Source organism: Tachyglossus aculeatus, chromosome Y3 (assembly GCF_015852505.1).
Source record: "Tachyglossus aculeatus isolate mTacAcu1 chromosome Y3, mTacAcu1.pri, whole genome shotgun sequence".
Taxonomy (NCBI): domain Eukaryota; kingdom Metazoa; phylum Chordata; class Mammalia; order Monotremata; family Tachyglossidae; genus Tachyglossus; species Tachyglossus aculeatus.
The window spans coordinates 3,173,519-3,201,447 of NC_052095.1; the positions used below are offsets into that span (position 1 = coordinate 3,173,519).

The 27,929-nt window shown below is 43.9% G+C and overlaps 1 protein-coding gene across 2 annotated transcripts in view; it reads left to right on the forward strand.

Annotated features, from left to right (window-relative positions):
• Nucleotides 1-16,415, forward strand: part of LOC119946748 (A-kinase anchor protein 8-like) — a 110,091-nt gene extending 93,676 nt beyond the window's left edge. For both annotated transcript variants that reach the window (XM_038768184.1, XM_038768185.1), the window contains 2 exons: nt 5,316-5,411; nt 15,470-16,415. In XM_038768184.1, the coding sequence (XP_038624112.1) occupies nt 5,316-5,411; nt 15,470-15,832 (459 nt within the window). In that variant the 3' untranslated portion in view covers nt 15,833-16,415. The remainder of the gene's footprint in view (nt 1-5,315; nt 5,412-15,469) is intronic.
• The last annotated feature ends 11,514 nt before the right edge of the window (nt 16,416-27,929 follow it).

A 27,929-nucleotide genomic window follows, 5' to 3' on the forward strand; every position in this document is an offset into this window, starting at 1 on the left:
TCTTTTCATTGGTGTGAAAAATCGAATACCTGCAACAGCCCTTAAATATCCCATTCACTCATTCATTCATTCATTCATTCATTCATTCATAAAATTCATTCACTCATTCAATCAATCGTATTTTTTGAGCACTTACTGTGTGCAGAGCAATGCAATAAACACACACATCCACACACTCTACCCATAGCGAGTTTACGGTCTGGATGGGTGTGGGGGCAGACATTAATATAAATAACTTAGAGATACGTACATAAGTCCTGTAGGACTGGGAGGTGGGTGAACAATGGGATGAATTCAGGGTGAAGCAGAAGGGAGTGGGAAAGGAGGAGAGTGGGCCTTAGTCAGAGAAGGCCACTTGGAGGAGATGTGCCTTCGATAAGGCTTTAAAGAAGGGAACAGTGTATGTCAGATTTGAGGGAGAGTGTTCCAGGCCAGAGGCAGGACGAGGGTGAGGGGTCAGTGGTGAGGTAGGTGAGATCAAGGCACAGTGAGAAGGTTGGCATTAAAGGAGTGAAGTGTGCGGGGTAGGTTGTAGTAGGAGGATAGCGAAGTGAGGTAAGAGGGGGCAAGTTAATGGAGTGCTTTAAAGTCAATGGTGGGTAGTTTTTATTTGATACGGCAGTGAATGGGCAACCACTGGAGTTTTTTGAGGAGTGGGTTGACATATCCTGAACATTTTTGTAGAAAAATGATCCTGGCATCATTCTCAAAAGTGTTAAGCAAAACCCTTAGGTTCAAATTGATGCAGGTAGCAAGTGCTCTTTTCTTTCCTTATTGGGGAAGAAGAGTTCCAAATTCTTTTTGATCCCACTTTACCTGAGGCTAGATATTGAAGCAACTATCTGCCTTCCTGATGCACATCCGGTAAGAAAGGAAAATGAACTGTTGAATAATCATCAGGTGAAATGGAGTGACTGTTGAACTTCATTCATTCATTCATTCATTCATACAGTTAGTTCAGTTGTATTTATTGAGCACTTACTTTATGCAAAGCACTTTACTAAGCGCTTGGGAGAGCACAGTATAACAACAAACAGACACATTCCTGCTGGCAATGAGCTCACTGTCTAGAGGGGAAGACAGACATTAATATAAATAGATAGATAGGTATAGATAAATTGTAGATTTATAAAGAAATATCCATATGTGCTGTGGGAATGGAAGGGAGGATAAAAACAACAATAATAATAATAATGTTATTTGTTAAGCGCTTGCTATGTGCAAAGCACTGTTCTAAGTGCTGGGGAGGATACAAGGTGATCAGGTTGTCCCGCCTGGGCTCACAGTCTTAATCCCCATTTTACAGATGAGAGAACTGAAGCCCAGAGAAGTTAAGTGACTTGGCCAAAGTCACACAGCTGACAAGTGGTGGAGATGGGATTAGAACCCACAGCCTCTGACTCCCAAGCCCGGGCTCTTTCCACTGAGCCATGCTGCTTCTCTTGTGATAAATGAAAGAGCAAGTAAAGAGTGGCGCAGAAGGAAGGGAGAAGTCAGGGAAGGCTTCTTGGAGGAGATGTGCTGTCAATAAGGTTTTGAAGTGGAGGAGAACAATTATCTGTCCGATTTAATGAGGGAAGGCATTCTAGGCTAGAGGTAGGATGTGGGTAAGAGGTCAGCAGTGAGATAGATGAGACTGAGGTACAGTGAGAAGATTAGCACAAGAGGAAACGAAGTGTACGGGCTGGGTCATAGTAAGAGAGTAGTGAGGTGAGAGAGGTGATTGCTTTAAAGCCAGGTGATTGCTGGCTTTAATTGCCAGGTGATTGCTTTAAAGCCAGTGGTGAGGGGTTTTTGTTTGATGCAGAGGTGGATGGGTAACCACTGGAGTTTCTTGAGTGGGGAAATGTTTTCAAAGGAAAATGCAGAAGGGTGGCAGAATGGAGTGGGGAGTGGGGAGAGACAGGAGACAGAGAGGTCAGCAAGGAGGCTGATACAATAATCAAGGCAAGATAGGATCAGTGCTTGCATTAATGTAGTGGTTTAGACAGAAAGGGATGGATTTTGGCGATGTAAAGGCTGACTGGCAGGATTTAGTGATGGCTTGAATATGGTGGAACAAGAGAGAAGAGTCAAGGATAATGCCATTTTAAAGTAATTTTATAGTTTGGAAACTTACTTCATAGTTGGGAAAAATCTTATTAGTGTTCAGTTTTCTTCCAGCTAGACTAGAAAGATTCTTCAGACAAGTTTCATATTTCTGTACGTGGTGTGTGTCTGGATTTGGAGTAAGTTCTTAGACTTCTTATGACATGGTTGTAGCCCCTGCCCACCACTCCACCTTTCCTTATGGTATTGGTTAAACGCTTACTGATAAATAGTGTCAAGCACTGTCCTAAGCACCAAGAGAGATACAGGTTCATCAGGCAGGATACAGCTCCAAGCCCACATTCATTCATTCATTCGATCGTATTTATTTAGTGCTTACTGTGTGCAGAGCACTGTACTAAGCGCTTGGAAGAAAGTTCAAGTACAAGTAAAAGTACAAGTTGGTAATGTATAGAAACGGTCCCTACCCAACAATGGGCTCACAGTCTAGAAGGGGGAGACAGACAACAAAATAAGACATGTGGACAGGTGTCAAGTCATCCGAATAAATAGAAGTAAAACTAGGTGCACATCACTAACAAAATAAATAGAATAGTAAATATGTACAAGTAAAATGAGTAGAGTAATAAATCTGTACAAACATATGTACAGGTGCTGTGGGAATGGGAAGGAGGTAGGGTAGGGGAGGATGCAGGGGGGAGAGGAAAGAAGGGGCTCAGTCTGGGAAGGCCTCCTGGAGGAGGTGAGCTCTCAGTAGGGCTTTGAAGGGAGGAAGAGAGCTAGCTTGGCGGATGTGTGGAGGGAGGGCACTCCAGGCCAGGGGGAGGACGGGGGCAGGGGGTTGACGGCGGGACAGGCGAGAACGAGGCACAGTGAGAAGGTTAGCGGCAGAGGAGCAGAGGTTGCAGGCTGGGCTGTAGAAGGAGAGAAGGAAGGTGAGGTAGGAGGGGGCGAGGTGATGGAGAGCCTTGAAGCCGAGAGTGAGGAGTTTTTGCCTGATGCGTAGGTTGACTGGTAGCCACTGGAGATTTTTGAGGAGGGGAGTAACATGCCCAGAGCGTTTCTGCACAAAGATGATCCAGGCAGCAGCGTGAAGTATAGACTGAAGTGGGGAGAGCCAGGAGGATGGGAGATCAGAGAGGAGGCTGATGCAGTAATCCAGTCGGGATAGGATGAGAGATTGAACCAGCAGGGTAGTGGTTTGGATGGAGAGGAAAGGGAGGATCTGGGCGATGTTGCGGAGGTGAGACCGGCCGCTATTGGTGACTGAATGGATGGGTCACAGAGTGGGTCACAGCCTTGGTAGGAGAGAGAGCAGGTGTTGACTCTTCACTTTGCAGTTGAGGAAACCAAAGCCTAGAAATGGTAAGTGACTTCCCCAAGGGACACAGCCAGCATGTGGAAAGGCTGGGATCAGAACCCATGTCCTCTGGCTCCCAGGTCTGTGCTTTATCCAATAGGCCATGTTGTTTCCTTCACCACATCTACCCTACCTCATATGCTCTGGGCAGAGTTGGATCCGACCTTCCTTGGGTGTCCCCTGGAACTCCTGCAACCAGGGTTTCAGCCTTGGGGCATCCTGGGACCCAGGCTCCACCCTGCATTTTGGGGTCCAGTGGGAGATCCAACCTGGCACCCAGCCTCTACCCAGCATCCAAGCCCCAGATCCTGGTCACATGGTAGCAAAGAGTCCAGAATAGTAGGTCCCTCAATGCCCTGCCAGGAGGAGTGGACACTAATGCCAGTGACCACTGATTGGCTGAGGGAACTAATTGGTAGCTCAGCAGTCAGTGGAAGGAAATGGAGGAATTGTGCTGGTGTGATGGTCTGGGAGAGGGACCTATCCCACCTTGACTGCTGTATTAGCTTCCTTGCTGATCTCCCTGACTACCGTCTCTGCCTGTTCCAGGCCATATGTCACTCTACTACAACACAGCCCACACATGCCACTGTCTTAGTGCCAGCTCACTCTCCTGCCCCCATCTTATCTATCTCTCTTCTGACCCTTTCCCCCATTCTCCCTCTAGTCTGGAACTAGTCCCCTTCAATATACACCAGACCTCCCCTTTCCCCACCTTTTAAAGTTACATCTCCTTCAACTGGCCTCCCCGGATTAAGCCTCTTTTCCCGATCTCACTTTTCCTTCTGCATAGTCTGTGCACTTTGATATTTGGCCCACCCACAACCAACCACCACTTATGTACAAATCTTTTAAGTTATAAATTATAAATTACTTATTCATATTAACGTCTGTCTCCCGCTCTAGACTGTAAGATGGTTATAGACAGGGAATAGGTGCGCTAATACTGTTGGATTGTACTTTCCAAGTACTTAATACAGTGCTCTCCACATAATAAGTGCTCAATAAATACCACTGATGTACTGATTGATTGAAGGGACCTTCCCCGATTTAGCCCTCTTTTCCCCTGCTCATTTTCCCGTGTGATACTGTTGGATTGTACTTTCCAAGTACTTAATACAGTGCTCTCCACATAATAAGTGCTCAATAAATACCACTGATGTATTGATTGATTGAAGGGAACTTCCCCGAATTAGCCCTCTTTTCCCCAGCTCATTTTCCCCTGTGCATCATCTTTGCCCTTGGAATCTGGGACTTTGGAGTCCCACCTTCAAAAGCACAGCACTTACATACATGCCTATAGAGTATGTATTATAAATTATTTATTTGCAGTTACACTTATTAATGCCTGTTTCCCCCCTCTAAACTGTAAGCTCACTCTGGGCAGGGCATGTTTCTTCCAAATTTGTTCCGTTTGTACTCTCCCAAGTGCTTAGTTCAGTGTTCTGTGTACAGTAAACGCTCAATAAATTCCAGGGATGATGCCAGTGATGACGATGATGATAGTGATTACGATGACAGAAACAGATTGGAGGGAGTTAAGGAGAGGAATGGAGGAGAGAAACTTGAGACAACGGTGTAGACAGCTCTCTCAAGGAGTTTGGATAGGAATGGTAGGAGGGAAAGGGTGATAACTGGAGGGAGCTGTGGGGTCAGGGGAGAGTTTTTTTTACAAGAATGGATCGTGTACGTATGTTCAAACACAGTGGGGAAGAAGCCATAGATGGTTTACACATTCTCTGCCTGCACGGAGCTTACAGTCTAGAAGGAAGAAGATAATTTGTGTTAATTAAAAAAAAAAACTAATGACTTGTGCCTCCAGGTAATATTTTGGTACTGACTGGTTTGCCAAAAGCCCCTTGACTGAACTTCCAATCAGTCTTACACATGTGCTTTATCTTTTTAGCTCATGATGGATCAGTCAAAAAAGTCATCACTTGTTGTCGCTCGCAGTATCCTCAACAATAAACTCATCAGCATGAAATTAGAACGATACCTTAAGGTAAGCCCTGCCAAAAATCTGCCAACCTCCCGGTATTGTCATTGAAGACTGGTTATTGATTAGACTATAAGCTCATTGTGGGCAAGGAATATATCTGTTTTTTATTATATAGTGCTCTTCCAAACACTTAGTACGGTACTTTGTACACAGTAAGTGCTCAATAAATGCCAGTGATTGAATTAATTAATTAAAGAATGAATGCTGGAATCCAGGCCTTTTCATTATGGACCTCTAATAAGGCAGTGGGGAGAAAGAATTTAGTTTCTTCTCCTTGGAAATTTATCCAGTCTTAGCTTCACTGACATTGCCCTCTGTTCATTCGCTCAGTCAATCCTATTTATTGAGCACTTACTGTGTGCAGAACACTGTACTCTAAGTGCTTGGAAAGTACAATGCAGCAAATAGTCACTGCCCCCACTGGCCAACAGGGGGAGACAGACATCAATACAAGTAAACAAGCATCAGTATGATTAAATAGAATCACAGCAATATACATATATACATAAGTGCCGTGAGAGGGGGGAGAGCAAAGGGAGTGAGTCAGGCTGACGTGGAAGGGAGTGGGAGCTGAGTAAATGTGGGGCTTAGTCAGGGAAGGCCTCCTAGAGGAGGTGCACCTTCAGTAGGGCTTTGAAGAAGGGGAGAGTGATTGTCTTTGAGGAGGGAGGGTGCCCCAGGCCAGAGGTAGGAGGTGGTCCAGGAGTCGGCGGTGAGACAGGTGAGAGCGAGGCACAGTAAGAAGGTTAGCACCAGGGGAGCAGATTGTACAGGCTGGGATGTAGAAGGAGCAAAGGAAGGTGAGGTAGGAGGGGGCAAGGTGATGGTGAGCTTTGAAGCCAATAGTGAGGAGTTTTTGTTTGATACAGGGGTGGGTAGACAATCACTGGAGATTTAAGATAATCCAGGCAGTGGAGTGAAGCGTGGACTGGAGTGGAGGGAAGCAGGAGGTTGGGAGGTCAGCAAGGAGGCTGATGCAGTTGTCTATGTGGGGCAGGGTGCATAATTGTACTAACGCAGTAGCGGTTTGGATGGAGAGGAATGGGTGGATCTTGGCAATGTTTTAAAGGTGAGACCGACAGGATTTGGTGATGGATTGAGTTTGTGGGGTGAATGAGAGAGCTGAGTCAAGGATGACACCAAGGTTATGGGCTTTTGAGACGGGAAGAATGGTTGTGCCATCCACAGAGATGGGAAAGCTTGGGCAAGGACAGGTTTTGGGAGAGAAGATAAGGAGCTATGTCTTGGACATATTGAGTTGAGGTGTTGGGAGGACATCCAAGTAGAGATGTCCTGAAGGCAAGAAAAGATGCGAGCCTGGAGGGGGAGGACAGACAACAGGGGAGGGGATGTAGATTTGGGTATCATCTGCATAGAAATGATAATTGAAGTCATGGGAGCAGTTGAGTTCTCCAAGGGAGTCAGTGTAGATGGAGAATAGAAGGGAACCCAGAACTGAACCTTGAGGGACCCCCGCCGTTAGGGGTTCATTCATTCATTCAGTCAGTCAGTCGTATTTATTGAGTGCTTACTGTGTGCAGAGCACTGTACTAAGTGCTTGGGAAGTACAAATCGGCCACATGTAAAGACGGTCCCTACCCAACAATGGGCTCACAGTCTAGAAGCGGGGGAGACAGACAAAAATCAAAACAAGTAGATAGGTATCAGTACCATCAGAATAAATAGAAATATAGCTATATACACATCATTAATCAAATATATATAGTAAATATGTAAAAATAAAATAGAGTCATAAATATGTACAAATATCAGCGCCTAGTAATAATGATAGCATTTATTAAGCGCTTACTAGTACAGTGCTTTGCACACAGTAAGCACTTAATAAATGCCATCGTATTATATACAAGTGCTGTCGGGAGGGGAAGGGGGTAGGGCAGAGGGAGGGAGGGGGGCAATGGGGAGGGGAGGAGGAGGATAGAGAGGAAAAAAGGGGGGGCTTAGGGAAGTCCTCCGGGAGGAGGTGAGCTCTCAGTTGGGCTTTGAAGGGAGGAAGAGAGCTAGTTTGGCGGATGTGTGGAGGGAGGGCATTCCAGGCCAGAGGAAGGACGTGGGCCGGGGTCAACGATGGGACAGGCAAGAACGAGTCCCAGTGAGGAGGTCAGTGGCAGAGGGGCAGAGTGTACGGGCTGGGCTGTAGAAAGGCTGGGAGGAGGAGGGGGAGGAGCCTGCAAAGGAGACTGAAAGTGCATGGCCAAAGAGATGAGAAAAACCAGGAGAGGACAGAGTTAGTGGATCCAACTGAGTGGATCTGCTGAGGAGATGGGGATGGTCCACAGAGTCAAAGTCAGCTGAGAGGTCAAGGAGGATTAGGATGGAGGAGGAGCTGTTGGATTTGGCAAGATGAGAAGACGAGATCATTGGTGACCTTTGAGAGGGCAGTTTCAGCGGAGTGAAGGTGATGGAAGCCAGACTGGAGGAGAGGAATTTGAGGCAGTGAGTGTAGATGACTTGCCCAAGGAGTTTGGAGGGGAAAAGTAGGAGAGAGATGGAGGGGTATGTTGGAAGGCAGTAGGGAAGAAGCCATTGGAGAGTGAGCAGTTGAAGGTGGTAGTTAGGGAAGGAGGGAAGGGACTCCACCTATCTGACTGACCTTTCCTTCTGATTCTTTTGCTAGCTACTCCTTTGCCTCTCGTCCTCTCACAGCAGGGATCCCTTGAGGCTCAGTTCTAGGTTCCCTTGTATTTTCCTTCTACACCCACTCCCTTGAAGAATTCACTCTTTCCCATGACTTCAACTACCATCTCTATGCAGATGATTTGTGAATACATATCTCCAGCCATGACCTCTCCTTTCCTGCCATTTTGCATTTCCTCCTGTCCACAGGACATCTCTACCTGGATGTCCTGCTGATACCTTAGACTAAGCATGTCTAAAATTGAACTCCATATCTTCCCATGCAAAAACCCTGTCCTTCCCTTGTCTTTCCCATCACTGCAGACAATACCACTGTCCTCCCGGCCCGTAACCTTCATATTGTCCCGGACTCATCTCTTTCCCATATATTCAGTAAGTCACCAAAACCTGTGGGTTCTACTTTCACAACACTGTAACATCCTAGCTTTGCACTCCATTCAAACTGGTACCGTGCAGATACTATCCTACTTTGATTTCTATATCAGCCTCCTTGCTGGCCTCCTTGCCTCCTTTCTCTCCCCACTCCAGTCCATACTTCACTTTGATTCAAAGGCCATTTTTCAACAAAAACATTCTGAACATGTTTCCCCACTCCTCCAGAAGCTCCAGTAGTTGTCCATCCTCCTCCACATCAGAGACTCCTTACCATCTGCTTTAAAAGCTCTCAACCAGCTCCCCCCAACTTACCTTGTCTATACTAATGAATGACTCTTCCTCCCTCTAGAATACAAGCTTATTGTGGGCAGGGAATGTGTTATATTGTGCTCTTCCAAGCACTTAGTGCAGTGCTCTGCATACAGTAAATGCTCAGTAAATACAATTGATTGACTAAACTGACCTCAACTCAACAATCTCCTACTACAGTCAGCCCACACCTTCCGCTCCTGTAGCACCAGCTTGCTCATTGTGCCCCACTCATGTCTGTCCCAACACCCACTCCTTTTCACCTATCTCCTCCATAGCCTGGAATTCCCTCCTCTTCCATATGTGGTAGACCACCACTCTCCCCACCTTCAAAGCATTACTTAGGTCACAACCCTTCCAAGAGATCTTCCCCAATTAAGCCCTCTTTTCCCCGGCTTGCCCTCTCTTATGCATTCATTCAATCATATTTATTGAGCACTTAATGTGTGCAGAGCGCTTGCGAAGTAAAAGTCTTGGGAAGTACAAGTCATCTACATATAGATACAGTCCCGTCCCAACAACGGGCTCACCGTCTTGAAGGGGGAGACAGACAACAAAACAAGTAGACAGGTGTCAGAACCATCAGAATAAATAGAATTATAGCTATATGCACATCATTAATAAAATAGAGTAGTAACTATGTACAAGTAAAATAAATTTTAAAAAATAAAGTAAAACTGTGCATTGTCTATACACTGAATCTGTGACCTTTGGACATTGTATAGTCAAGCCATCCCCAGCCCCATAGCACTTATAGCTATATCTTTAAATTACACATTATAAATTACTTGTTTATATTAAGGTCTGTCTCCCCCTCTTTGACTCAAGTTCACTGGGGGCAGGGAATGTGTTTACCAGTTGCACTGTATTGTACTCTCTGAAGTGCTTAGTACTGTGTTCTGCACATAGTAAGCACTCAATAAAATACCATTAATGTTAAAATACCATTAATGTTATTAGTATTAATAACAGTAATAATACAGTGATACTTGTTAGCTGCTTACTATGTGTCAAGCACTGTTATGAGTACTGGGGTAGATGAAGGCTAATCAGTTTGGACACGGTCCCTGTTCCACATGGGGCTCAGTTTTAATCCCCATTTTACAGATGAGGTACCTGAGGCCCAGGGAAGTTAATTGACTTGTTGGAGGGCCCACAACAGACAAGTGGAGAAACCAGGAATAGAACCCCCAAGTCCCCTTCTGACTCCTGGATCCATACCCTATCCAGTAGACCATGCTGCATTGATTGATTGATTGATTGATTGATTGATTGACTGACTGATTGATTGATTGATTGATTGATTGATTTGGGGCCCTGACTGGAAATTGTGACAGGTCTTTTTGAAGGTAATTGTAATTGTAGGGAAATTGTTAGTTATAGAGTTTTTGCAGTTCTCTTCTTCAGAAAGTCAGCAATATTTCTATGGATTATTAGAATCAGTTCAGTTTTTAGTTTTCTAAAGCAGGGAAGTTAGACACTTGGTCTTCAGCCTCATATTGTCCCTGTGAAATTCCTGTGAATACAGAAGAAAGTTGGTGGCAGCAGGGATACAAGTGACGTAAGGCATTTTTTGAGTCTGTATAGACTCCAGCTTTGGCAACTAGGCTTCTAATTCATGTTCTTTACTGAAGGAGCTTATGCTGTTGTTACCTCTATGTTTCCTCTGTTAATGACATAAATGTTAGGGGATAGCTCTGCACACAGTAAGTGCTCAATAAATACAATTGAATGAATGAATGAATAGCTTTTGTGGCAGGAATAGCTTCTGTAACACAGAGCCAAATCTTTTGGAAGGCTTAATGGCAGAATGCTCACCCGCCACCAAGTTTTTGCTTGCATTGCTCTGTAGGAGAAAAATTGTGTGCAGATTTTTTTCCTTTGTTTGCTTCTCAGTGTTTCTCGTCTTTCTTGGTATCTTTTCAACTTGTCTCTCTGCTCACACGCTTCATGCCCATTCCTCCTTAATTTTGCTCAACTCCCATAAACGCCCCAATAATAATAATGCTAATGTTAATCACCATCCAGGCTCGTGTCTCCTCCTGCCTTCAGGACATCTCCATCTGGATGTATGCCTGCCATCTGAAACTCAGTATGTCCAAAACTGAACTCCTTATCTCCACTGCCCTCTCCCTGACTTTCCCGTCACTGTAGATGGCACTACCATCCCTCCTGTCTCACAAGCCTGCAACTTTGGTGTCATCCTCGACTCCGCTCTCTTGTTCACCCACATATCCAATCCATCATCAAAACCTGCCGGTCTCACCTGCACAATGTTGCCAAGATCCGCCCTTTCCTCCCCATCCAAACTGCTACCTTTCTGGTTCAGTCTCTCATCCTATCCCGACTGGATTACTGCATCAGCCTCCTCTCTGATCTCCCATCCTCCTGCCTCTCCCCATTTCAGTCTATACTTCACTCTGCTGCCCGGATTATCTTCATTCAGAAATGCTCTGGGCATGTTATTCCCCTCCTCAAAACTCTCCAGTGGCTGCCTGTCAACCTATGAGTCAAGCAAAAACTCCTCACTCTTGGCTTCAGGGCTCTCCATCACCTTGCCCCCTCCTACCTCACCTCCCTTCTCTCTTTCTACAGCCCAGCCTGCACCCTCCACCCCTCTTTCTGCTGACCTCCTCACTGTACCCTGTTCTCACCTGTCCCGCCATCGACCCCCGGCCCATGTCCTTTCATTCATTCAGTCGTATTTATTGAGCACTTAACTGTGTGCAGAGCACTGTACTAAGCGCTTGGGAAGTACAAGTTGTCAACATATAGAGATGGTCCCTACCCAACAACGGGCTCACAGTCTAGAAGGGGGATAATGTTGGCACTTATTAAGCGCTTACTATGTGCAAAGCACTGTTCTAAGCACTGGGGAAATTACAAGGTGATCAGGTTGTCCTGCAGGGGGCTCAGAGCCTTAATCCCCATTTTACAGATGAGGTAACTGAGGCACAGAGAAGTTAAATGACTTGCCCAAAGTCACATAGCTGACAGTTGGCGGAGGCAGGATTTGAACCCATGACCTCTGACTCCAAAGCCCATGGTCTTTCCAATGAGCCACGCTGCTTCTGTAAGGAAACCCCTGGCCTGGAATGCCCTCCCTCCACACATCTGCCAGGCTAGCTCTCTTCCTCCCTTCAAAGCCCTACTGAGAGCTCACCTCATCCAGGAGGCCTTCCTAGACTGAGCCTCCTTTTTCCTCTCCTCCTCCCTATCCCCCCACCCTACCTCCTTCCCCTCCCCACAGCACCTGTATATATACTTGTGCAGATTTATTACTCTGTTTATTTTACTTGTACGTTTTTACTATTCTATTTATTTTGTTAATGATGTGCAGATAGCTCTAATTCTGTTTGTTCTGATGATTTTGACACCTGTCTACATGTTATGCTTTGTTTTGCTTTGTTTTGTTTTGTTTTGTTTTGTCTGTCTCCCCATTCTGGACTGTGAGCCCATTGTTGGGTAGGGACTGTCTCTATATGTTGCCGACTTGTACTTCCCAAGCGCTTAGCACAGTGCTGTGCACACAGTAAGCACTCAATAAATGCAATTGAATGAATGAATGAATGAACATAACTGTATTCTGTTTTTGATCAGTTTCTTCATTTTTAAAAATCTTGGAAATATATCCTGTGCTGTTTACATTGTTATGGGAAGTTATAATTTGTGTAGCACCCTTCAACCAAATAGTTTATTTTCAAGGAATTAAAATAGAGTGAGCCCGCTGTTGGGTAGGGACCGTCTCTGTATGTTGCCAACTTGTACTTCCCAAGCGCTTAGTACAGTGCTCTGTACACAGTAAGCACCCAATAAATACGATTGAATGAATGAATGAACAGGATTATTAAAGAAAAGTCAAAGAAAATAAAGGCTTGAATATTAAAGTGACTTGTTTGGCTGGCCTGATGAGAAAGGTTCAGGATTAGCTAAAGGAAGCAGTGTATCTTAGTGGAAAGAGTCTGGGCTGTAAATCAGAGGAGCAAGGTTCTAATCCCTTCTCCTTTTGTCTGCTATGTGACCTTGAACAAATCACTTAACTTCTGAGTCACTTGTAAAATGGGGATCAAGCCTGTATCAAGGGGATCAAGACACTGTTAATCTAGTGTCTACCCCACTGCTTAATACTGTGTTTGGCACATTCATTCAGTTGTATTTTTGAATTTTTGAAGGACTAAGCAAGTCCTTAACAAATATCATTATAAAAAAGGAACCCATCTGAAGACCGTGACTACTGGGGCAGTTTCTGAGGTGGATGAGGTGGTAGTGATAGTGACAGCAGTTGCCATTACTTTTTTTTTTCCCATGGTATTTGTTAAGCGCTGTATGTGCCAGGTACTGTACTCTGAAAACACTTTACAGGCTATGTTTAGTAAGCTCTATTTTGTCCCTTTTCCTTAATATACTGCCTTGAAACCACTGAGTACAGTACAGAGTACAGAATAAGCACTGGAGTGAAAATATAAACTCATTAGATGGGACAATGTCCATGTCCCACATGGGCCTCACAGTCTTAATCCATATTCTACAGGTGAGGTAACTGAAGCACAGAGAAATTAAGTGACTTGCCCAAAATCACTCAGCAGACAAGTGGCAGAGCTGGGATTAGAACGCATGTCCTGCTGACTCCCAGGCCCATACTCTATCCACTAGGCCACGCTGATTCCTGTTATATTAGTTTAAGTGATTAAAGAGTATAATTTGGGGTGCAGGGGCAGTTGTGAAAAAAAATGGATTTACAAGATTATCTTCAGGAGTGTTTAGAAGCTAACAGTTATGGTGACGTTTGGGAAGAAAAGGATTTTTGAGGAGTGGAATGGTGTTGTGCAAAAAAAGATAGATTGTAAGCTGCTTGTGTCTACCAGCTCTGTTTTGTACTTTCTCAAGCGCTCTGCACACAGTAAGTGCTCTTTGAATTCCATTAATTGAGTGACTGATTAATCTAAAAATGGGAGCCATTTGATGGATGAGACCTCTATGAAAACTGTTATAATATACCAGTTAGAACAGGATAAGGGTGTGATTTCAGTGATAGTAAAGGGGTAAATATGTGAAAATTATACTGGAAGAACTGGGAGAGTAAAATCAGAGTCAGAGAGTTTCTAGAAAGAGTATGTCAATTAGTGACCATGGTTTCAAGGCTGCCAGTGTATTAAGGAAAACAGACAAAATAGAGTCAAAACAATAAACTCAAAAAATAGTTTATAAATATAGCCTGTGGAGTGTTTTCAGAGTTGAGGTGGATTGTTTCCATTAATGTGAAAGGCCCAATATTCATGTGGCAGCAGGCCTGTTAATCAGTGGTATTTATTGAGGGGCTTACTTGTGCAGAGTACTGTAGTATGTACTGGCATGTTTCCTGCTCACAAGGGGGTTACAGTCCATTGGACTCTAAGAAGGCAAAAGAGAGAAAATTGAAAGTAGCCAGGGTGTTTATCCTGTTCAGGGTCCTTGGACAGAAGGAGTAGTTGGGAGAGGGGGTAAATATTCAGTCATCCCTTGATTTTTACTTTATCAGTAAGAGACACTTATGCTCATATAATGGCAGAGGCAAAATAGGAGAACTGGGTGGAAATATTTTTTTTAAAAAAATAGGAGAACTGGGTGGAAATATTTTTTTTTAAAGATGAAAGGGAATAGGATCCAAATTACAGGTAAGAATAGATTTTTAAAGTAAGTGGGAGTTTTTTGTGTGTGTATCTGTGATACAAATGGGAAGAGGAAATATTAGCGTAGTACAGTGCTCTGCTCACAGTAAGTGCTCAATAAATACGATTGAATGAATGAATGAATAGTAGAGTCATGGGATGATATGAATTTTCATGGAAAAAGTTTAGTTCCTGATTCCCTTTTTTAATAGTGTGATTTATGAGTTAATAATTGAGTATTTGTAATTTGTAGTACTTTCTAAAGTTCTTCCTGCGTATGACTTTATCCTCATAGGCAGCCAATACAAGGAATGAATTTGATAAGCTAGACAGGGAACCTGTTTGCCAGCTCTACTGTATTGTACTCTCTGGGAGTCAGAAAGATGTGGGGTCTAATCCTGGTTCTGCCACCTGTCTGCTGTGTGACCTAAGGCAAGTCAGTGCTTAGAACAGTGCTTTGCACATAGTAAGCACTTAATAAATTCCATAAAAAAAAATTCACCTAACTTCTGCAGCTCATTTACCTCATCTGTAAAATGGGGGTTAAGACTGTGAGCCTCATGTGTGGCATGGACTGTGTGTGACCTGGGTATCTTGTACTGACCCCAGTGTTTAGTACAGTGCCTGGCATTGGCTTCTAGACTGTGAGCCCGTTGTTGGGTAGGGACCATCTCTATATGTTGCCAACTTGTACTTCCCAAGCACTTAGCACAGTGCTCTGCACACAGTAAGCGCTCAATAAATACGATTGAATGAGTGAATGAATGGCACTTAACAAATACCATTAAAAAAAAGGAGGAGAAGAACTGGAGGCTTTTCACTCAATGTTGATGCTTTAACCATACAATTAAATTATTTTTTCTTACCTTTGGAATTTATTTCTTTTCTCCTTTCCAGTTCTTTATTCACTGCTACTTCCTAATCTGTCCTCCGGGGGAGAGGGGAGGGGAAGGGACGAGGTTAGAAAGGGTAGGATAACTGGCTCAGGAGAACTTTCATAGGCTGGCTTGCTGCATCTCTTATTGGAAGGAATTGGGTGATATCACTGACTGCATGCTCTGTTTAACCTAACAGGGTGAAAATCCCTTCACAGATGATCCAGAGGAAGAAAAAGAGCAAGAAGATGTAGATGGAGGTGAGGGCCAACTCAGCAGAAACCTGGAGGAAAGAGCAAGTATAGCAATGGAAGAAAACAAGAATAAAGAGGAAAATGACATCTTTGGAGTGGTCAACCCCCAAACAAGAATGCCATCTGAAAGGGAAGGGAGATCTGGAACCAGAGAATTGGTAATGGAGACCACAATTTTGCCTGAAGGCAGTAATGGGAAACAATCTGATTTAGACATGCCTCCAGAGGAAGAACCTGTGCCTTTATTAGGGCATGTGCATCAACAAATCCGGGGAATTCCTGGACTAGATATGGATGCAGATGATTAGCCAAGTTCCTGAAGTGTTTAGAAGGAATAGGGCCTGTCTTGTTTTAGACCTGATATTAATTTTTTTATTAAAGTAATGATAACTTAGGCTTCCCAGGTTGATTGTCATTCTCTCTCCCCTGGCTGTATTAAGAAGCCTTTCTATGTAAATGGTTTTGGAAATCGTTTTTTTGTTTGTTTTTTTAGGGTTTATTTGTTTTATACCCAGACCCCATCATAATAGCTCAATTTTGTGTCCCTGAAATTCAGAGACTGCCTTTCCTGCAAGTGCCACCCGTCATGGCGCATGGGCACAGACCAGTTGTCTAGATGAATCTTGGAGAAGACGTCTTCCTAGGAAACATAATTTTAAGTATATTGATCAGTGTGTGCAAACCAAGCTTCCTAATGGGAAAGGGAAATGACAGTGGTTTTTAAATTTTTGCCTGTAACATATCTTCACCGGTTTTTTGCAAGTGACAGTGACATTTTGTTTAGTCTCTCCCCATTATTGCAATTGAAATGATGTGGCCAGTCATATTTGTAAAACTTTTTCATTGTAGATGAATGTCCTCAACCAGACCAGATAAAATACTACCAAAAGCTTTTGTCTAAGTGTCTTCCTTTCTGAAGAATTGGAGAAGAGTACGGGAGAGAAACTGCTACTCCAGTCTTGAGTTGAAGGTTTTTAGTGTTTGTTCAATCAATCAATTGTATTTATTGAGCACTTACTGTGTGCAGAGCACTGTACTAAGCACTTGGGAAGTACAAGTTGGCAACATATAGAGACAGTCCCTACCCATCAGTGGGCTCACAGCAGAGTTGCCTGTCAGAAAAAATAAAATCTGTTACCTCTTATTGCTCTCCCAAGAGTTTTAGGAAAGAATCCCATTCTGCTTGAACCTGTTGGAACCAGCTGTATATGTTTTAGGAATCCAGCAGTTCCCAAATGGTCTTATAATTGCTGCAGGAAATGATCACAGTTTTCAAGGAATGCCAGGGCTAGGGTACATCCTGAGAGCCCTAAATTTGGAACCACAAAGCATTCATGCAGAAGTAGTTACGCAGCAACTACTGAAGGTTCTAGAGGAGTGCAGAAACATGGACTGAACATGTTGTGGAAAAATGAGTGAAGTGTGGAATGGATTGGGGAAGACACTAGGGGCAGGGCAGTCAGAAAGTAGGCTGATGCGTTAATCAAGGAGGGGTAGGATAGCTACTTAGATTAACATGGAAGCAGTTTGGATGGAGAGGAAAGGGTGTATTTTAGCAATGTTGTGAATAGCAATGACTGAACCAACTGTAAATTCAGTTGGTGAGCCCACTGTTGGGTAGGGACTGTCTCTATATGTTGCCAACTTGTACTTCCCAAGCGCTTAGTACAGTGCTTTGCACACAGTAAGCGCTCAATAAATACAATGGATGATGGTGATGATGATAGATTGAATATGTGTGTTGAATGAGGGAGATGAATCAGATAACACCAAGGTTAAGGGCTTTGAGACAGGTAGGATGGTGATGCTGTCTGAAGTGATGGAAAAGTGAGGGGGAGGACAGAGTTTGGCTGGCAGAAGGAGTTCAGTTTTAGAATCTGAGGTGTCAGCAAGACCTCCAAGTAGAGATGTCCTGAAGACACTCAACCAGCTCTCCCCTCTATCTTACCTCACTGATCATGTAAGTCCATTTTAGCTCTCAACTTCACTCCTTTTCTGCCATTGTACTTTTATTATTACACCACTGACCCTTTGCCCAAGACTGGCCTAAAAGTCCCTTCCCCTTCATATCCAATAGATTATTACTCTCCCCACCATCAAAGCCCTCCTAAAATCCCATCTCCTCTAAGAGGTGGCTGTAAGACCTCATTTCCTCTATACCCTCCCCTCTGTGCTGCTACGCCCTTGGATCTGTACGCCTTAGCACTTTCATTCATTCAATTGTATTTATTGAGCGCTTACTGTGTGCAGAGCACTGTACTAAGCACTTGGTAAGTACAAGTTGGCAACATATAGAGACTGTCCCTACCCAACAGTGGGCTCACAGTCTAGCAGTCTAGTACAGTCTAGCACTTACCACCCTCTGTCCCATAGCACTTAATTGTTACACTGCCATTTCCTCTACCTGTAATTTATTTTAATCTCTGGACTACACACTTCTTGAGAGCAGGAAATCTGATTACCGACTCGATTGTACTTTCCCAAGTACTTAGTACTACACTGTGCATATTACTGCACTGTGCATATAACACATGATCAATATCATTGATTAAACAGGAAGAAAAATATACAATGGACAATGAATTAATGGTATTTATTGAGTGCATACATGTGCCCACAAGAAAATTAAATTTGTGTGGGGAGGAGGGGTCAGTACAGTGCTCTGCACATAGTATTATGTGTGAATGCACATGTGTATGTGTGTGTGCGTGAGTAGAGAGATTCCAGGTCCTCAGAAATTAATTAGGGAAGGCTTGTTGGCTTGGACATGGGCCCTGTCATAAATGAATCTCTCAATCTCTGTTCTCCGCATTTTGCAGATCAAGAAATTGAGGGCTACAGAAGTTAGGTGACTTCCCAAGACCAAACATTCTTCCCTCCCTAACAGCCATCTGAAACTGTTCACTTTCCAACAGCTTCTTCCCCACCATTTTCAGGCATGCCTATGTCTCCCCTATCAAAAAAACAAATAAACAAAAAAACACCCCCCCTTGACCCCACAGCTCCTTCTAATTATTGCCCCAGGTAGGAGACCTCCTATAGTTTCCTTCCAGATTTCTTGAATTAGCTGTTTATACCCATTGACTCCTCTTCTGTCTTCCAGTTCTCTCCTATCTTCCATCCAGTCAGTGTTCTACATGCTTCAATCCACAGAAACAGCTCTCTCTTAAGGTAACCAGCAGCATGAAGTGCGTGGCTCAGAAAGAACACGGGCTTTGGAGTCAGAGGTCATGGGTTCAAATCCTGGCTCTGCCAATTGCCAGCCTTGTGACTTTGGGCAAGTCACTTAACTTCTCTGGGCCTAAGTTGCATCATCTATGTTCATATATGTTGCATCATCTATGTTCATATCATATATGTTGCCAATTTGTACTTCCCAAGCGCTCAGTACAGTGCTCTGCACATAGTAAGCGCTCAATAAATACTATTGATGATGATGATGATCATCTGTAAAATGGGGATTAACACTGAGCCCCCCGTGGGACAACCTGATCACCTTAATCACCTTATAAACTCCCCAACACTTAGAACAGTGCTTTGCACATAGTAAGTGCTTAATAAATGCTGTCATTATTATAACCAATAACTTTCTTGCCAAATCTGATGACCTCTACTGTATCCTAATCCTCCTACGCTTCTCAGCTGCCTTTGACACTGTAGATCACCCCCGTCTCCTTGAAACTTTATCCCACCTTGGCTTCACTGATCCTGTCTTCCTGGTTCTCCTTCTATCTCTCTGACCTTTCCTTCTCAGATTCTTTTGCTGGCTAGTCATTTATCTCTCACCCTCTCACAGTGGGGGTCCCTTTAGGTTCATTTTTAAGTCCCTTCTATTCTCCATCTACACCCATTTCTTTGGAAAACTCATTCACTCCCTTGGCTTCACCTATCATCTCTATGCAGATGATTCCCAAATCTACACATCCAGCCACAACCTTTCTCCTTCCATACAATCTTGCATTTCCTCCTGCCCTCAGGACATCTATCTGGACCCTGGAAACTAGGTATAACTTCTCACCCAAATCGTCCTCTTCCCATCACTGAAAACAATATCATTACCTTCGCTATCTCACAGGCCCTAACCTTGGCATTGCCCTGGACTCATCTCTCTTATTCCACTCACATATTGTCTGACAACAAATCATTCATGAAATTGCCAAAATCCAACATTTTCTCTCCACCCAAACTGCTACGATGCAGATCCAAGCCCTTATCCTATCCCCTCTTGATTACTGCAATTGCATTCATGCTGATCTCCTGGCCTTCCTTCTCTCCCCACTTCAGTCCATTCTTCATTTTGCTGCATGGATCATTTTTCAACAAAAACTTTTCGTCTATGTTTCCCCACGCTTCAAGAACTTCCAGTGGTTACCCATCCAAATCCATAGCAAACAGAAATTATTTACCATCGGTTTTAAAGCACTCAATCAGCTCTCCCCTCATACTTCACTTCACTGATCTACTACAACCCAGCCTGCACACTCCTCTAATCTACTTTCCATGGACTTTCTTAACCTCGTGACTTTGGTATTTGGAGTTGGGCTCTTTTCTTATGGTTTAGAGGATACAGTATGGGCCTGGGAATCACAGGTTTTGGGTTATAATCTCGGCTCTGCTTCTTATCTTCTGGGTGACCTTAGGCAAGTTGCTTCATTTCTCTGGGCATTAGTTTCCTTGTCCATAAAATGGGGACTAAATCCTTCTTTCCTATTTAGGCTGTGAACCTCATAAGGGATTGGGAGAGTATCTGATCATCTTCTATCTACTCCGACACTTAGTACTGTGCTCTGTACATCAATCAATCAATCGTATTTATTGAGCGCTTACTGTGTGCAGAGCACTGTACTAAGCGCTTGGGAAGTACAAATTGGCAACATATAGAGACAGTCCCTACCCAACAGTGGGCTCACATTCTAGAAGGGGGAGACAGAAAACAAAACCAAACATACTAACAAAATAAAATAAATAGAATAGATATGTACAAGTAAAATAAATAAATAAATAAATGAATAAATAAATAAATAAATAAATAAATAAATAGAGTAATAAGTATGTACATACATATATACAGCTGCTGTGAGGAAGGGAAGGAGGTAAGATGGGGAATGGAGAGGGGGATGAGGGGGAGAGGAAGGAAGGGGCTCAGTCTGGGAAGGCCTCCAGGAGGAGGTGAGCTCTCAGTAGGGCCTTGAAGGGAGGAAGAGAGCCAGCTTGGTGGATGGGCAGAGGGAGGGCATTCCAGGCCCGGGGGGATGACGTGGGCCGGGGGTCGTTGGCGGGACAGGCGAGAGCGAGGTACGGTGAGGAGATTAGCGGCGGAGGAGCGGAGGGTGCGGGCTGGGCTGGAGAAGGGAGAAGGAAGGTGAGGTAGGAGGAGGCGAGGTGATGGAGAGCCTTGAAGCCCAGGGTGAGGAGTTTCTGCCTGATGCACAGATTGATTGGTAGCCACTGGAGATTTTTGTACATGAGTGCTTACTTGCACTCATTAAATACTACAGTACAGTACACAGTAACTTTGATTCAACAGTTAAGGTGCAAGTTGAGTCCTCAAAATTCAGACTAAATCCACTCAAATCTAGGACTTGTACAAAATAGAACTCTTCATTTTTCTTCCCAAACCCTTTCCCCATCATTTCCTCATCACTAGACAACATCACCATCCTCCCTGTGTCCCATGCTTGTCATTGTCCTCGATTCATATCTTTCATTTAACCCACACAGTAAATCTATCACCAGTCCAGTGGGTTCTACATTTAAAACATCACTAATATCCACCCTGTCTTGTCCATTCAAATTACTATGCTGATCCAAGCATTTATCCTATTCTGCTTTGACTTCTGAAACTCCCTCCTTGCTGACCTTTCTGCCTCCTGTTCTACCTGTTCCTGTTCCTGTTCTGATCCAAGTACTCACTCATTCATTAATTCGTATTTATTGAGCACTTACTGTGTGCAGAGCACTGTATTAAGTGCTTGGGATAATACACTATAACAATAAACAGACATATTCCCTGCCCACATCTAGATTACAATCTAGAGGGGGAGGTAGACAATTTAAATAAGTGAATTACAGATATGTACATAAATGTTGTGGCAGGGGATGAATAAAGGGAGCAAGCCAGGGTGATGCAGAAGGAACCAGGAGGAGAGGAAAGGAGGGCTTTGTCAGAGAAGGCCTCTTGGAGGAGATGTGCTTTCAATAAGTCTTTGAAGTGGGTAATTGTCTGTTTTGTATGAGGAGGGAGGGCGGTCCAGGCTAGAGGCATGATGTGGGCCTCCATTGATCCTTTGTTCTCATCCTCCGTCTGGCATGAATTCCCTCCCCCTTCAAAAAACTCAGACCAGTATCTTCAGTATCTTCAAAGCCCTAGCAAAAGCACATTTTCAAGAAACCTTGAAGTTTTTCCTAGGGAGGGTTCTTGCCTACCATCTACCAACTGATGTACTGAGCTATCTCAGGCATTTAGTATGGTGCTATCTACACCCCATAAGTACCAATGATTGATTGATTGATATCTTGACTAATCTCTCATTTTCCTACCATATTTTCTCTCTGACTTGTGTAAACTGTGCACTCGGTCTGGTGTACCCCTTTAGGACTTTGATTCTCACCCAAACCATAACCCTGCAGACTAATGTAAGTATCCTTAGACTTTGCTGCTTATCTGCAATGTATTTTAAAGTCTGTCTCCTATAGACTTTAAGCTCCATGAGGTCAGGGATCCTGTCTACCAACACTATTGTATTGTATGGCTCCCAAGAACTTCATTCATTCCTTCATTCAGTCGTATTTATTGAGCGCTTACTGTGCAAAGCACTGTACTAAGCGCTTGGGAAGTACAAGTCAGCAATAGATGGTCTCGACGCAACAGTCTAGAAGGGGGAGATAGACAGCAAAACAAAACATGTAGACAGGTGTCAAAATCATCAGAACAAACAGAATTAAAGCTATATGCACATCATTAAATAAATGGAATAATAAATATGTACAAGTAAAACAAAAATAAATCTGTACAAATATATATATACAAGTGTTGTGGGGAGGGGAAGGAGGTAGGGCGGGGGGATGGGAAGGAGGAGAGGAAAAAGGGGGCACAGTCTGGGAAGGCCTCCTGGAGGAGATGAGCTCTCAGTAGGGCTTTGAAGGGAGGAAGAGAGCTAGCTCGGCAGATGTGTGGAGGGAGGGCATTCCAGGCCAGGGGAAGGACGTGGGCTGGCAGTTGACAGCGGGACAGGCAAGAACGAGGTACAGTGAGGAGGTTAGCAGCAGAGGAGTGGAGGATGTGGGCTGGGCTGTAGAAGGAGAGAAGGAAGGTGAGGTAGGATGGGGCGAGGTGATGGAGAGACTTGAAGCCAAGAGTGAGGAGTTTTTGCTTGATGTGTAGGTTGACAGGTAGCTACTGGAGATTTTTGAGGGGAGTAACATGTCCAGAGCGTTTCTGCACAAAAATAATCTGGGAAGCAGAGTGAAGTATAGACTGAAGTGGGGAGAGAGAGAGGAGGATGGGAGATCAGAGAGGAGGCTGATGCAGTAATCCAGTCGAGATAGGATGATAGACTGAACCAGCAAGGTAGCAGTTTGGATGGAGAGCAAAGTGGCGATGCAACTTAATGCAAGACCCTGCATACAGTAAGTACTCAGTAAATATGATTGATTGATTTATTGGATTTCAAAAGCCTCAAGCTTAGACTGAGAGCCCCTTGTGGGACAGATCCTATTTAATGTGTTTCTACCCCAGTGCTTAGATTAGGGCTGGACATATAGTTGTTCTGACAACTTGACACCTGTCCACGTTTTGTTTTGTTGACTGTCTCCCCAGTCAACATCGTAACCTTCATATTATCTCATTCAACCTATGTATTTATCCATGACTTAATTTTGTTGATTCGACCTCCATAACATTGCTAAAATCCATCCTTTGCTGTCCATTCAAACTGCTACCCTGTTAATCCAAATCCTACCCTGTGTTGATTACTGTATCAGCCTCCTTGCAGACCTCTCTGCTTCCTGTCTCTCCCAACACCAGTCCATACTTCACTTTGCTTTCTGGATCACTTTTCTACAAAAACATTCAGGCTTTGTTTCCCCACTCCTCAAGAAACTCCAGTGGTTACCCATCAACCTCTGCATCAAGCAGATACTCCTCACCATTGGTTTTAAAGCACTCAGTCAACTTGCTCCCTTCTCACCTTACCTCACTACTCATCTATTACAACCCAGTCTGCACACATCACTCCTTCAGTGCCAGCCTTTTCTCTGTACCTCAGTCCTGTCTATCTCTCCGCTGACTTCTCTCCCACATCCTGGCTTTAGCTTGGAATGCCCTCCCTCTTCATTGTACAGTCGATGACTCTCCCCCCGTTCAAAGCCTTATTGAAGGCGTATCTCCTGCAAGAGGCCTTCCCTGACTAAGCCCTCTGGATCTCTTCTCCCAGTGCTTAGAACAGTGCTTTGCACAGAGTAAGTGCTTAACAGATACCATCATTATCAATGACTTTCTGCCATTATTCACCCACTTCCCATCCCACGACACTTCTGTATATATCTGTAATTTATTTGTTTATGTTAATGTTTGTCTTCCTCTCTAGACTGTAGTCTCTTCGTGGGCAGGGAATGTGTCTCTTTATTGTTTTGCTGTACTCACCCAAGCTCCTAGTACAGTACCCTTGCACATGGTAAACTCACAGTAAATACTATTGACTGACCAACTGACTGACTGATTGGCAAGTCTAGTTGGATTAGGATAGATTTAGAGGCTATAATATTTGGCAAGAAGGTGGTCATTCATTACTGTAGAGAGGGCTGTTTTGGTGGAGTGAAGGAGGCAGAAGCCAGTTTGGAGAGGATGTAGGAGAGAATGGGTGGATAGGGTTGGAGACAGTGGCAGTTTTGGCAATAAAAAACTCAAGAAGTTTGGAGAGAATTGGAAGGAGTGAGATAGGTTGATAACTGGAGGGAGCTATGGGGTCAAGAGAGGGTTTTCTAGGTTAGGGAATACATAGTCATGATTGAAAATGGAAAATAATCCATTGGAAAATGAATAGCTGAAGATATCAGTCAAGGAAGGAAGAAGAAAGGAGTGTTTCAAAAAGTAATGAAAGGATGGGGTCAAGAAGCACAGACAGATGCAGAGGGTAGATTTAGAGATGAGGGGAGAGATTTCATCTTGAGGTACTGCAGGAATATAGAGTTGAAAGGGGATTGGAGAGGAGTAGGGGAGACTTTAGGGAGATCATGCCTAATGGTTTCAATTTTTTGATGAAGAATGTGGGTAGGTAACTGTGGGAAAGAGATGGTGGGGGAGGAAAGGACAGGAGGTTTAAAGAGGGAGTTAAAAATTTGAGAAGCAGCATGGCCTAGTGAATAGAGCACAAGCCTGGAAGTCAGAAAATCACAGGTTCCAATCGCAGCTCTGTCACTTGACCTTGGGTAAGTCAATTTCTCTCTGCTTCAGTTCCCTCATCCGTAAAATGGGTATGAAGACTGTGAGTCCTATGTCGGATTGGGACTGTGTCCAATCTGATTATCTTGTATCTGTCCAGGGCTTTAAATACTGCCTGGCATATAGTAAGGGCTTAACAGATACCAGTAGTACTTTTTTTGAACAGTTGTCATGGGCAGAGGGTAGGGTGGGAATGAATTAGATAGGAGAAATATTGTTTTCTGGTAGTGTAGAAGACCGACCTGCAGCAGATAAAAATAAGTGTAAGGTGGACAACATCAGAGAGATGTATGGATTTCCTCCCAGCAGTGCTCTGCAGCTTGGGCACAGAAGCAGAGGAAATATATTTTGGAGGTGATCCGAGGTATGGGACTGGTGCAGGGGCAGCAGAGCAAGGGAGTTGAGTTTAATAGAGAGCGTGGTGTTGAGGGTATTGATTTGTGTGTCAAGAGAAGGTAGTTTGGGTATGGAGACAAAATCAGGTAGTGTATTGGAGGAGTCATAAGAGGTCATGGGGGTGAGTGAATGGGAAAATGGAAAGTTTGAGGTTGTGGTCTGATATAAAAATTTCAGAATTGGTGAGATTAGAGATTGTATAGTTACTAGAGATTATAAAATCAAGTATGTGTCCCAGTTTCTGAATGTGTGAGGTGGGGTGGAGCAGGAGGCCATTGGAGTAGAGGAGAGAGAGAAAATAGACAGTGGAAGGATTACTGGGGACATCAACATGGATAAACAATGTGGCTTGGAGAAACAGTGTGGCCTTGAGAAGCTGTATGACATAATGCATCGAGTACAGTCCTGGGAGTCAGAGGACCTGGGTTCTAGTCCCAGCTTTACTACTTACTTTCTTTGTGACTTTGGGCAGTCACTTCACTTCTCTGTGCCTGTTACTTCATCTGTAAAATGGAGATGAGTGTGAGTCCCCTGTGGGACAGGGGTTGCATCTAACCTGATTAATGTGTATCTACCCCAGAGTTTAGAACAGTACTTGTCTCAGAGAAATCATAATAATAATGGTATTTGTTAAGCGTTTACTGTGTGCCAAGCACTGTTCTAAGCACTGGGGTAGACACAAGATAATCAGAATGTCCCACATGGGGCTTACAGTCTTAATCCCATTTTCCAAATGAGGTAATTGAGGCACAGAGAAGTTGTGACTTGCCCAAAGTCACACAGCAGACAAGTGGCGGAACCAGGATTAGAACCCACAACCTCTGACTCCCAAGCCCGTGCTCTTTCCACTGAGCTATGCTGCCAGTGGACATAATGATGATGATATTTGTTAAGTGCCTACTATGTGCCAAGCACTGTTCTTAGCACTGGGGTAGATACTGAGTTCTAATTCTGACTGCCGCTTGTCAGCTGTGTGACTTTGGGCAGGTCACTTCACTTCTCTGGACCTCAGTGACCCCATCTGTAAAATGGGGATGAAGATTGTGAGCCCCACTGGGGACAACCTGATCACCTTGTATCTAACCCAGTGTGTGGAACAGTGCTCAGCACGTAGTGAGCGCTTGGCAAATACCATCGTCTTTATTTATTATTCTTTCGTTCAGTTATTGAGCACCTACTGTGTGCAAAGCACTGTACTAAGCGCTTGGGAGAAGAAAATAGTAGAGAGGCGTGGCTCAATGGAAAGAGCCCAGGATTGGGAGTCAGAGGTCATGGGTTCCTATATATATGGGTTACCTGTATATATGTATATATGTTTGTACATATTTATTACTCTGTTTATTTATTTAATTTATACATATTTATTCTTTTTATTTTATTTTGTTAATATGTTTTGTCTTGTTGTTTGTCTACCCCTTCTAGACTGTGAGCCCACTGTTGGGTAGGGACTGTCCCTATGTGTTGCCAACTTGTACTTCCCAAGTGCTTAGTACAGCGTTCTGCACACAGTAAGTGCTCAATAAATACAATTGATTGATTGATTTCCACTGAGCTACGTTGCATAAGTGCTTAAAAGTACCATGAGTATTATTAATTGTTATCATTTGTATTGAAATCCCAAGGGTCAGTGTAGAGATGGAGAGTGAAAGAAGGAATGTGAGAAAAGGATCAAAATATTTTGCCGATTTGTATTCCCCAGGTGCTTAGTACAGTGCTCTGCACACAGTAAGTGCTCAATAGATATGATTGAATGAATTGTATAAATGAATCAAAATAGTTCAGAAAGTTGGGTGGGGCCAAGGGGCATGAACATGACTCGTAGATTCAAATGAAGGGAAGGAGTGGGATGGGGGAAATGGAATGACATTGGGGAATGAGAAAGAAGCTGATTCCTCCCCCTTTTCCATTGTGTCTGGCGGAATGGAAGAAGATGAGGCCTCCCTCTGGTAGAGGAGACTGTGTCATCTGGAAGAGAGCTCAGTTTCATTGATGACAAGGAGGAGCAGTGACTGGGTCAGGAATAGGTCAGTGATGAAGAGACAGAAGATTCCCCATGATGCACTAGGCTGAGACTTTGAGGTGAATGTGTGAGGTAGGAAGGGATTAAATTGGAATGAGCTGGTGGGGACCATTGCCGGGGGAGGGCTGTTGAAGATTGGCACTGGGACAGAATGACAGGAATGGGGTTGGGAAGAGTAAAGGGTTTCTGGGCTTAGGGGACAGGAGTTAGAAGTTCAGAAGGAGGGGACTGAAAGCATATTCGTGTGCTACAGTGCAACTGAAAAAATATGGAGCTGCAGCTGCTGATCTGTATTATATAATAATAATAGTAATGATGGGATTTATTATGCACTTACTGTGTGCAAAGCACTGTTCCAAGCGCTGGGAAGGTTACAAAGTTATCAGGTTGTCCCATGGGGGGCTCACAGTCTTAATCCCCATTTTACAGATGAGTTAACTGATGCCCAGAGAAGTTAAGTGATTTTCCCAAAGTCACACAGCTGACAATTGGCAGAGCCGGTATTTGAACCTATGACCTCTGACTCAAAGCCCAGGCTCTTTCCACT